This window comes from Scomber japonicus, chromosome 1, assembly GCF_027409825.1.
Source record: "Scomber japonicus isolate fScoJap1 chromosome 1, fScoJap1.pri, whole genome shotgun sequence".
In the NCBI taxonomy this organism is placed as follows: Eukaryota; Metazoa; Chordata; class Actinopteri; order Scombriformes; family Scombridae; genus Scomber; species Scomber japonicus.
The window spans coordinates 9841951-9855127 of NC_070578.1; the positions used below are offsets into that span (position 1 = coordinate 9841951).

Genomic DNA, 13177 nt, shown 5'->3' on the forward strand with positions numbered 1-13177 from the left:
GTTCTAGTGGATTCCATGAAAGAAAGGAGACTTTGCAGAAAACTGCTCTGTATTTGTGTTTGCATTGTTCAATCAAAGGATCGTTTTTCCCAAGCTCATTTTATCTGATGATTATTTTAAAGGGGTTTTTTTTTTGGGGGGGGGGGGGGGCGGGTTGCCTGAAGGTAACTGAGTCAGTTGTTTTTTTAAAGGCAAGCCCCTGCCAAATGACTCATTATAAAAAAATAAGTGTATGAAATATTATTTATTACCTGTAAATGTTTCAGATTAACTTTCTTTATGTTTCACTGGAAAATGAAATGTATTACTTGTGCAGAAACTACACTCTTTGGGTTTTGTTGTTGACACTCAGAACCTGTCATTCTAAACTAAAGATTCAAAAAAGATGTCTCGTGCACAAAGGCAGGTATAAAGGTAAAGACACAATTTTTAAATTGATATAGTTCACATAAAAATATGGTTACATCTGGCCCTGCTATGCCTGCATTATGCCTTTAAACTAATTATTAAGGAGTACATGATTTCATAAAGCTATTAGCAAAAGCTTCTGTTGATAATAACAATCTTTCAGATTAAGCCTTATGGGTTTTTTTATAACTTAACTTTGAATGATTAACATAATATTTTGTTTAGCCTGGGGCTTGCCTTTTATTTGTCCTTGAAAGAAACTCCATAAACAGCACAGGCGCTGTTCAAAATAGATTATTTGAAGGGAGATATTATAAAAAGGCTCTTTCAACAACTTCAGATGATAACTGACTTGAAAATGTGTGTGGTTAATTAAATGAGTAACAGAAGCTTCTGGCATATCTCTAGAAAGAAACTGGTATAGATATGCAGATAATGCTTGGGCTGAATGTGTTTTTTAACTGATTCAGAGGAATGAATACCTTAGGCCAAATAGTTAAAACATTCCTGTTCCTGTTGTGATTGGCGTTTTCCAAGCATTTCTGTGTTGGCTGGATGAAAAAAAAGAAATGAAATCTCTGATCTGTGGCTGATTTCAATTGGTTGAAAAGAGAATTGGTTGAAAAGACACAAGACAAATCTTTAGACATTAAAAAACAAACTGCATCACCAGACATTAATTCAGCATAATCAAAACATTTGGAACACTTTAGACCATTTCCTCAGTCCATGCTTGTGTGTCTCATGGCTTATAAATCCTTTTTGAATCTATCTCTTCTCCTCCTTGGTATCAGTAAATTTGTTGTTTGCCTGTGTTGTTTCTTCAACAACACAGTACACCTCATTAGCTTTATGGATAAACTTCCTTGACCCCAGGAGACCATTATCATTTGAAGACTGGATGGGGAAAATAGGAGAATTAAGCAGTGCTGGATCACAGGTCACACTGAATACTGTTGGTGTATACAGCTCTGGTGGCTGCACTGAATTGGCTGTGAATGTGTGGAGTTAATCCAAGGATACAATGTTCCTAACACAGCAGGGTTTCTGTCCATCCCTTTGTACTGGGAGGATTTCACAGACCCTTCTTCATGTCTACTTGTTTCCCCCAGTGTGCTCCTCTTATTCCTGTTTTTTTTTGTTTTTTGTTAGTTTTTTTGTTGATTACAAGATTGGTCTAGGCTCAGGAAAAGTATCAGAGGGTAAAGGCCCTGGCCTTTTATCAGGCTCTTCGATTGGGTGTCTTGTAATCTTGGTAATCTAGGAGATGAAGCATATTTGGAGTGTCAGTGTCAGATGAAATGTGTAGACTAACGTTGTACTGTAACAAAAAAAACAAAAAACAAAAATAATAAAAGAGAAATATGAAGGAATTATTGTTCACTGTATTATGAATCTAAACTTAAAAGATTACATTTTCATAAATGTTTTCCAGAGCCTAGCAGAGCTATTTCCTATAGGCATGAAATTATGTACAGGGCAAACTAGTGATATGCGAACTGTTGCATCGGAAATATCAGGAATTTCTGACTGCATGGAAATTTCCCACTTGACACAAAGCCAAAGAGCCACAGAATTGCTGACAAACCTTTGGCAAATGCAAAATAAGCTAATTTAGGCTATTTCATGTATTGTGTCAGTGTAGTTAGTGATGTGCAGTGGGCTTCACAACTCAATTAAACCAGGAAGTGACTGAACATTTTTGGTGCATGTACTTGGTGAACAACTTTCAATTAAGAGGGTGTGTTCCATCTTGGAGTTCAGTAGACTATCTTGTTCTTATAATACATCCTTAGCTTGACTTATATTCCACAGTGTCATCTTTGATGAGATTTAAAAAGCTTTATTGGCCAAGCCCCATATGAATGCTAACAAAATAATGCCAACATTTGTTGTTGTATGTTGGTTAAATGTTAAGGATGTACATTTTTTTCTTAAGTACAATATATACCCGGACAGAAAACCCCAGTATCATATTTCAGCTTTCCTGATAGAGCAATATTAATAAATAGTTAATGAAAAACTTTGAGAACTCAAAGATAACCAGAAACTAGAAAGTAACTTTATTCAAGCTAATACTTTTGTCCTAGCAGAGGTCAAGTCAATGTCTTATTGAGATGTTATGTTGTAAAATGCCTGACATTCAGTTACCTTGTTTTAGAGTTGTTTTATGCAAGGCTGCAATGGCAGAAAATGATCTATTGGAACTATTGGGCTGTTAGCATCAGAATAAATTCTTATTATAAAGGGTTACCATTATAAAGGGTTAGCATAAATCTATGCAATTGTTTTTATTCATTCACACAATTTAATATTTTTTTAAATATCCCAATGCCACGTGTTTAATTTAATTTAGATGCAGTAATATCACACAAATTAAAAATACAAAGGGGAGAAACAAGATAAACAGACACATTATAAATTTACTGGGATAAATTTAATTTTCTCATTTCATTTAATTTTTAAATTTAGATTTGTTGGGATAGAAAATTAAAAAAAAACATCTCAATACATAAAAAATCAATATGAAATGAGTGCTACAGTATATGACCCGTGAAAGTGTGTGTGTGAGCACACCTCCCAACCATTAATCGACCTTAGGTGATTAGATACGTTGAGAAAGGAAATTGATTTAGCTTGGTGTGTCTGCCTGTAATGGCTTCAGCATGCCATCTACTGCCACGTCATACCACAGTCCAACAGGCAACATCCTCTAAAAGCACTAAAGGTTTCTGCTCAAGATGTCTCCTTACTAGAGATATGTCAAAACGCCTACTCTGTGGACTCATCTGTGAGCATCTGTGGGCTAACAGGAGCTCTGACCACCTATGGAAGAAAATAGAATATAGAGGTATAGGATAGATGGGTAGAAATGAGGCAGATGGTGTTCTAGTATCAAAGCAATTACCCAAAACAAATTGATTCATACTTATGACAGGTGAAATAAGCACTGTAAAACTGAACCTATTTGTCTTGTTCATCAAATAGAATTTAGTGATACAACCTATGTACTTAAAGGAAATGTACTCAGTCTACAGAAAAATGGCCCATCTGACGACTGATAAATTATTGTGTATTACATAATTATATTATTAATACTAATGCAACAGTGTGTGAGTAGAATTTTACTTCCATCTGAATTCTAGTGAACAAAAGTTTAGGAAGCATAAAAGGAAGCATAACATACTGTAGAATGTAAAGAAACTATATGTAGTCTTTAGTGGCATCTAATGGTGAGGTTGTAGATTGCAATCAAATGTATACACCTCCACTCTGACTCCTCCTGTACAGGGGCTGTGGAAAAAAAATGCAAAAGACCCTCTCTAGAGACAGTGTTTAATTAGTCTTTTCTGGGGTACTGTAGAAACATAGTAGTGCAACAAGGTGGCCTCCATGGAAGAGGACCCACTCCCTATGTAGATATAAAGGGCTCATTGTAAGCTAATGAAAACGCAAAAATTATTTTTAGGTTGTATAGGCTATTATACACTAATTCAAACATACTCATGAATATTATATTACACTTTTGCCAATTCTGTTCCATTAGCTGCCACTAAATTCTAAACCCTGCACCTTTAAGTTTGTTGAATGTACTTAGTTACTTTCCACCATGTCTGACCATGATGCTCAATGTTCCTGGTTGGAATCTCACTGGAGACTTATTGCTTATATAATAAAGAATTTAGTTGCTTTTGTGTAGTATTTGTGTCCTTGTGAACTCTGTGGTAGTAGTAACTGTAGTAGTAGCAGAAACATTAGTAGTAGCAGCTTCTTGTCTTGTTCTGTGAGAGTGAAAGACAAAGACTGAGCATGATGAAGAGTTTGACAGAGATGGAAGAGAATGACAGTGGGTGGGTGAGAATGAGACTTAATGAGGCAAACTAAGTGTTAGACTAAGAAGAAGGTGAGCGGTAATGACAGCCACGTACATAGTTTACGTAGGTAGTGACAGACATGATTTGTTTATGGATTTGATACTTTTAATCAAACTAGCAATCAGTCAAACTGGTAATATAGATTTACTGTCCTGAAATGTATCAAAGAATTGACCACTCTGCCATTTTGCCAGTTAGCTATCAATATTAAAACAAAGAGTACAATGTATTCTGAGTGGGCCTGTGACAAGTTGTCAATCAAAGTGACTTTTCTGACAGATAATGTAGACTGCAGTGTGGCTCCAGGCTGAAGACTAAATAACATTTAATTACCTGTCAAACTGCCTCATCAACCAACAAAGCCAACAGCATGAATACACTGCATTATTCAGTGTTTGATTTGTTTTCTTTAATGTCCCGGTCCTCTCTCCTTTAAGGGTTGGAAGCCATTGTTCTTTAGCTTAATTTGAAGCTATCCTATATAAAACTGCAGCGTTCTAGGTCACTATGCAGCTGTGCACAGTAATTTTGTGTCAGTACTTAAGAAAATCTATAAATCATTGGTAATGTAGAACGGTGTAAGAACTATGAACCGTAAGTATGCACATCCACTATGAAAGTTATATTTTCATCATCTTGATTATATAATGCACTCAGGTTGATTCTAATACTAACTACACTGCACTTTTAGTTAGTTTAGCTTTATATAAGTTATGAGAAACCCTGTCTTGTAATTTGATGTAAATGACGTACCCTCAATATGAAATAGAAGAAAGTTAAGCTACATTAAGACCTCGATGTGTGATCATTATAATTAGCATTCAAATAAAATGCTAATTGTTTTATTTATGTATTTTTTTCTTGTTCTTGCATGGGCATAACTAAAGTGTGTCCAATTGTCTGGCATCATAAAGTAACCACCCACACAATGAGGAAAGTTACAGCTGAGGTACATGGTGTGCTGCGCTGAATTTGACAATATTGTGCTTTTTAACATTTAAGTTACGCAATCAGCTTTTAAAAATAAGGGCAAACTCCAAGACTTAGGCACACTGCTGTTCCGCTCAACCATGCGTGAATAATCCGGCTCTAAGTCGCTTCTCGGGATGGGAGTAATTTATTTCATACTTCGTATTCTTGATGAGCAAAGGGTAACAATGGAGAAAAATAATGGTGGAAACAGTTGATAACACAGTGTGAGATAGTTTGTGAATTTCTGAGTTGCATGTTACTGGATGACGAGCAGAGCTTACTGTTGAACATTTCTCCTTCATGGTTGACTGGATGTGCTTTTTAATGAACTACTTGATAATGGTCCTAATGTTTACTACTTTTTTTCTCAATTTAACCAGCCAACAACTTTCTGAACTTAAGGTTATTCACACTTCTACAGAACATGTGTGACACCTTGTACTGAAGCTTTTTGGTGTTCATTGCTCCTTTGCTAACCTTGAATTGCGACTTGGGTGAGATGTTTTTCAGTGGCAGAGTAGGGCAAAGGGCACAAATCAGCTCATGAACTCACATGTTAACTGGTAAAAGGTGGCATCTGGATGAAAGATACTGTTGAGATTGTGCTGTTATAGAGAAAGCTCTGTAGATGGGGGTTTTCCTTTCATATGAAACATGGTCTGATTCATCATCGCCTGCACTGTAAGACCTCCATCAGCAGCGCCTCAGTGCATCACCAGACAGTAATGACTTAATTAACTGGTTTATTTAGTGGTTAATCAGTTAATTAAAGCAGAGTAATTGGGTTTTAAGGGCTCTCAAGAGAACCTGGCAGACGTCAGTAGAAGACCACAGGAAGGATCAGTTGTTTAAGAAGTGAAGGCCAATTCATTTCAACAGAGCTATTAACAATACAAAGTGCCTAACAGACAACAAAGGACAGAAACTAGTAATATTGGCTGTGTATCTGTGTGTGAATTTCTGCATGTGCACATATCTAATGTGTACTATCCTGACTGAGACTTGAGTTACTGCAGTCATTCAATGTTGGTATAATATGAAATCAGCTTTAAATGTACTTTCTAAATAAAAAAAGACTTAAAGGGCGGATTCTTTTTATTTTTATTGTTATTGTTAAGGTTTATATATCATATACATTAGTGTTCCATTTGTCCTTATATGAAAAAAAATCTAATTTTGGCCGAAGTCTGTTTTGGAGTCAAAATTCTATTTTCCCAACCTCCTCTAAAACTTTTTCCTCAGTGACCTTACATACATTTCTGCATACTATGACAATATTGCTACTTATAAAGCCATATAAACTTCCCAGCCCACTTAGCCAGTACAAAACATGCTGCTTTTGCTAACAGCTGAGTGGGCGTTTCCATTTGAAAAACCTGGAAAGGAGCGCAGGTGGTGGTGGAGTCATCCTTTAAGAAGTTGTCTGCTCCCTGCAATTACCCTCAAGCGTATTTGAGATCCTCTCTAAACCTCAGATGACAGCTGTCAGAACTTATTCTGTGGCTTATGTTCATTCATTTTTCATCGTTAACATTATTATAATAAAAAAAAAACATCCTCAGAGGAGCTTATAAACATTTAATGTGGGACTTAGCTAAACTTGAAAACCAGTGTTTTTAGCTAGTGATACCCTGTACCCTGGTGGTTTGTCCATTCTTTCAGTCAAAATATCTTAACAACTATTGAATGGATTGCCATGTAATCTGGTAAAGATATCCCTGGTGCTTTATACTTTTACCTAATACCTGCAAAAAACTAATAAAAATCTTTTGCAGCTTTAACATATGGGATGGATGGTAGAGAAGGGAAAAGATCCTTATAACCATAACTGTTTGACAGTTTTAAGGTGGGTTTGTAAGAATTTCAATTCCCTTCACTTTTTACTTTAAGGATACATGACAAACCTACATATGCATTCATCCTCTGGCCACACCTTCATGTGTTATCTTTTACTATGGCATCTAATTGTTAGAAGCCAAGTCAGCAGAGTCAATGACAGGGGGACGGAGAATGAAATCCATTTTAGCCAAATGAACATACCCAAGCTGTTTGTCTAAATTCACTGCCATCTGCCAATCTTGTCCCGCCCTTAACTGTCCTACACTATTCTTGCCTAAAATAGCTTTGCTGGTCTTTTGTCCTTCACTGACAAACACTCTTTCCTATTGTACTAAAAAAAAATTAATAAGACTTGACACACTTTCATTGTTTGCGCACTAGAGTGATTAATTTAGCATAGTTGCTATTTTATGGGTAGTTAGAGATTGGAATGAACTGTAGTACAATTACACTTTTATCAGTTTTTAATTACTCTGAATAAATTACACATTTTCTAAGACTTTATAAAATAGCGTTTGATTGAAGATAAATTAGCTTTACTTTCTGCCATTTCAGTTTAAAAGATAATGACAACCTACAGCTCACACAGCACAGTGTAGTAGTGTGTGTGAAAGAGAAAGTGTGTCTACCATAGTGGGCATACACAGTGAGAATGCTTGTATATGTGTGTTTGTGTGTATGCTCTGTGTGTATGAACATCTGAATGCCATGTATGTTTCGTGCATTTCAATTTGAGTAAATATGCATGCTTGTGTGTATCTGTATGTGTATGTGTGTGCTATGCCAGCCACAAACAGTGATTCAGTTTGTTGCCAGAGGCATTAATTGAGGCATCAATTAAAGGAGTTAACGAGTTTGTTTAATGAGATGAAAACTCTGGTTGCGTTTCTGACGTCAGACTCCCCAGACTGGGCTGTTCCTACCAGGATAAGGTCAAACAATTTTCTTTCTCTTCTTTTACATTCTTTAAGTCACTCTGTGTATTTAGTTTATTGAAATTCAGGATCCTGGTATAGTGCATGATGGTTTACTAGTATGGCCATTTTTAATAATATCAGTTCCAACTGTGCTTTCCCTGCTTATGACAAGTCAAAATGTCTGCTGTGAAAGCTCTATTGTCCGTCATGTCCTTCCTCTTCTCATTATAGTGTCAGAGGCCTACAAGCCAATTAATGCAGGTCACTCACCTTGTTTGTACATGACATGGCTTTTAATGAGGGACTGGGCAAAGTTCTTGTAATAATATAATCATAATTTAATGTGACCTTCAGTTCACAGTAGCAAAAATGTGCACTTTAAACACTATTCTTTACTGTCATTATGGACGCAAGAATACTCAATTAATCAAAGCAATTTATTTGGGTCTTTGTATGTCGTTTCAAAATTCACTTACCAGCAGTTGGCTCGTGTTGGGTGTATGTAACAAACTTTAAAAGAAAATTTCCAACAGTTTGGCAGATGCGCTTGTTTGCTTTCTTACCTAAAGTACGATGAGAAGTTTACGGTGCCTCTGGGACGTGTTTTCTTTGTAACAATGGGCAGCCTGATACCGTGGCTTAACAGGCGGATGTGTTGGTGGCTTGCCTGCTAAGAAAATACAACATGTATACAATTTAGAGGTGTTGAAAGGCGTATTTTTCATCCTTCCTCCTGTTTGTGCTAAGCTAGCTCTAAGCACCTGAGCTAATGCTAAACAAGCTAACAGCTCTTACTACCACTGTATGTCAAAAGACAAAAGTCACTTGAAATTAGGTTTAGTCCTGGATCAAGAAAAAATGCAAACCAAAATGTTACTTTTGTGTCAGCAATATTTATTTAAACAGTGAGAGTTAACAGGTCTAGAGTCTAAGATGAATAGTTTGACATTTTGCAGGGATAGTAAGAAGTTTACTCCCAGCTAAGAAATAGTCCAGCACATACTCCCAATAAAATGTTGAATTATTGTTTTTTTTGTTTTGTTTTGTTTTTTACAGATGAAACAACAAAGATACAATGTATTAATTAGTGACATTTAGAGTTGCTAGCAGGTGGGTTTTGCTATCAGTTTACAGTCTTCTTGCTAAGCTAACTGAAGCTGCTTGGTTAATTGCTGCTTGATACAGTCATACAGAATTATGCTTCCCTTTTCATAATTGTAAAATTGTGAATTGTGTAGCATGAACTGCACACATTTTAAGTGTTTATACAGCAAACAGTTAAGCCATTGAATAGAAGTTGACACATCACTTAGTTTAATGTTGAAACCCTATGAGTGCAGTGCTGTCCTTACATATTGGCATAAGCAGACAAATATTACTGTATCATTGGAAGAAAAGACTACTGTATTTGCAGAATGCTAGCAAACTGTTGCATTCAAATGCTTCATTGGTCTAAACATTTGCTGTGTCCTGTTTGTGCAGCAGACAGTGGGACCATGAAGACTGTGGTGGCTCTGCTGTTGCTCTGTCTGTGTGATCCTGGACAGAGTGACTGCCAGACAGACTGCCTGTCCTGCGGCAACATCCTGCCCAAACAGCTCAGTTTCAACACCATGGTGAGGAGTCCACACATACACACACACACACACACACATACACACACACACACACACACACACACTGGAGACTGCAAGAGGCTAAAAAGAGGCTTCCACAGGTGTTACAGCCAGTAGCGTAGGTAGAAATCACATTGTAGGTGGACACAGAAAATCAGGTGGGCCTAGTCCATCCAAGACCAATCATTCTTAATAGGTTCTGACACGCATATGTTAACCAAAATAGGCCATTACAATTATACTTGCCTGAATGCACCACAGTTTAATCATATAAGCCTCATACATCATCAGAGGTAATGTCACAGTCACCAAGATGAACATCAACAGCCAACGGCATGAGTTTTGAAGTGAGGGGACATTCAGCTTTTGATGATATAATAGTCATGAGCGGATGCTATCGTAGCATATTTCACATTGTAAATGGTCACATAGTTGAGTAATTAATGTTACACAACAGAGTTTGCATTGCACTGTCTCAAGAATGAAACAAGGGACCCTAACCTCACTTTAACCATCACAACTAAATTGCTAAACCTAACCCTGACCCTAAACTGAACCTAAACCTAATTCTAACCATAACCTTTAAACCAAATCTTAAATCTTGAATGTCCCTTTCAAGTTGTGAGGACCAACCAAAACATCCTCAAAACACATAAATGTCCTCACAACACACAGAGTGTTGTTGTACATGAGCTGAATTCTCTTCCTCCTGCTCCTCACAAAATCTTTTTGCGTCAAACTTGAGCAAACTGCTTCTTTTTGCCAAGATTTATATCTTAACCTACATTAAAAGCAGCTAGTTAGTGGACAGTAGGCTTCTGTCATTCTGTGCAATGTGCAGGCTGTAGTGTGAAAGAGGAAGAGCTGCTCACAATCTCGCAGTTGAGAAATGCACTGCCACTCAAAAAATCTGAACTATCATCATCATCATCATCATCATATGATGAACAAGGAGCATGAAACAAGAATTGTTTTATTTTTATTTATCGCTTAGACATATAATTAAAAAATGATGCGTTGACTGCTATTCATTGGATGATCCTGAGGTCTAGTAGAAAAAAGGAAGCCTTTTGATTAGGTGGGCCTGAGTGCCAAGTTAAGTACCAGGTTACAGTGATGTTACAGTTAAACAAATTCAGATATTTCATCAACCACTGTCACCTAGAAGGACTGCAAAGACAAAAAGGGTATTTTTATGTTGTAGTGGCCCTTCACACTCAAGTGGCTGTTGTAGTTTGGGCATAGACACAGGTGGGGTATTTTCTCTGTACACCGAAACCAGCAAGCTCTTCATCCACACAAAACTGGACAACACTTATATACAAATAAACAAACACACACACACAAACAACCTCTCTGCGAGAGCTCTTTTAATTCAGTGATAAAATGAGTGAAAACCCCTCATCACCCCACCTTGGTGTATTTGTCCCATCCTCCCTCTCTCTCCCTCACTGTGTCTGACTCAACAAATTACCCTTTTGGCATTTGAGTTTTAATTTGTTGAGGCTAATTGATTCCTGGGGATAGATGTGTGTTTCTCCCATCAGTGCATATGCCTGGTGGTCATTCCTCTCCGGTTAATGACATGTCTGCTTCTCATTTCCACATTTAAGTGCACATGGCTTCAAACTTTGAACTGTTGGTGTAAAACGCTTAGGTTACAGTCACATTTTGACTTCTAATGAGTTGGAGAATTGGGGAATTATTGTGTAAACTGGTAAAAGACTTTCATGGAAAATACCATTGTTCATCATATGCACATTAACACATGCAATCTCCAATTGTAGCAAACATTACCATTAGGGACAAATCTTCTTTATAATCACTGCCTTCTTGCTTATGATAATTCTCCGCTCACTTTCCTGGCCGGAAGGCATTTTGCATGTAAGTCAATAAGGAACCAGAGCTCCAATTATATGACCTCATGGAAACATCAGATAATGTGCTCATAAATGTTTTGGTATTTTATGCATACTATACACACACCACACACACACATGCCCACTGAACCATTGTAGTAGTAGATGATAAAGGTGATAAACGAGCTGGAGATGCAATCAATTTCATTACATTGTATTGATTTTTACTATTTTCTGTGTTAAGACTCTGGCTTTTAAGGACTTTTCACTTAAGCATTCCATTGGAAACAAATCGGATGCTTTGACAAAGCACTGCAACATTATAATGTATAAAATACACACAGTATACACAACATTTAACTGATTAATAAATGTCTGTTTGTACGTGACCCTCTGGTATGGGTCATTGGAACAATCATTAATCAATGTTATCAGTGAAATGATATACTGTATACAACCAGATCAAATTATGAGAAAAGAATGCAAAGAAAACCATACACACTCGGTTAAGAAACTTCATGTATGCTAAATGATAAGCTTTAGGGGTTTGTTTCAAAGGGTCAGTTTACCCATGTCACAAGAATGTTGTAATAATTCACCCTAGTGCTATCAAGCCATGCAGATTCTGCAAAGTTTTGTAATATTACACTCTGAGACTTTGTTACTCCAAAACAATAAAAGGTGAAGTAAATTGTATTCACACACAAAATATATGGTAATCCAATCATTCAAACACCATTGTATTCTTTTCACACTGGATAAGGTAGCTGGAACACTCCAATAGAAATTAAGGTACTGTGGTATGCAGACAATGTATCCAGTTTTCTGATCATTCACTGCTAGAAATGAGTGGTTGAGATGTTGAGTAATCTAGACACACCTGCACACAGATGACTAGAAACCTGGACACTGTTAGGATGTACTCATTGAGGAAATGAGAAAGGAAATGATGGTGATTTCTTGTCTTTGTCTTTGCCAGGTGTGTCTCATTGAGTGTGAAGGCAACATTTCCCCAGCCTTCTCCTGGGACTTCTGCCGTAAGGCGTTATTGTTGCCAATTTCCTCCCTTGGTGGTCCCATTCAGAAAAGATCTCAGGAGGAGGTGGAAGCCCTGTTTCCTGAGGAGGAGGAGCAGGTGGACGGAGGTCTGTTGGGGCCTATTCCACTGCAGAGGTTTGATCATGTGACCCGGGCACTTGGGGTGGACGACAGGGATCTTGGTGGCAAGCTGAACACTGCCTACAATCCCCAGAATGCCCTGTCCCTTGAGAATGAGTACGATGAGGAGGCTGGGCAGGAAGAAGGGGATGCTGATGTAGCAGTGAGAGGACAGGGTGATGTAGGGCTGAGTGTCTCCAAGAGGTTTGGCGGCTTCGTCAAAGGGAGGCATGGCTACAAGAAGCTGATGTCTCCAGGAAGATCGTACCAGAAGAGGTATGGCGGCTTCATCGGCATTCGCAAATCGGCCCGCAAGTGGAACAACCAAAAACGTTTCAGCGAATTCCTGAAGCAGTATCTGGGGATGAGCACTCGGGCCACTGAGTTCAACAGCGTGTCAGAGGACCTCACTCAACAGAATGAAGTTTAGAAGAGTGCACCTTTGAGCCACTGCCATAAAACTATTTCCTGTATTTTCACTGATCTTGTTTTGTATTTAAATCACAAACATGTCAAACTTAAACTGGTGTCAC

The 13177-nt window shown here is 37.6% G+C and overlaps 1 protein-coding gene across 1 annotated transcript; it reads left to right on the plus strand.

Annotated features, from left to right (window-relative positions):
* Window positions 1-9507: 9507 nt before the first annotated feature.
* On the plus strand, window positions 9508-13074 carry pnoca (prepronociceptin a). The gene is made up of 2 exons (XM_053321637.1): window positions 9508-9627; window positions 12466-13074. The coding sequence occupies exons 1-2, from the start codon at window positions 9508-9510 to the stop codon at window positions 13072-13074; spliced, it is 729 nt and encodes a 242-aa protein (XP_053177612.1).
* Window positions 13075-13177: the final 103 nt, after the last annotated feature.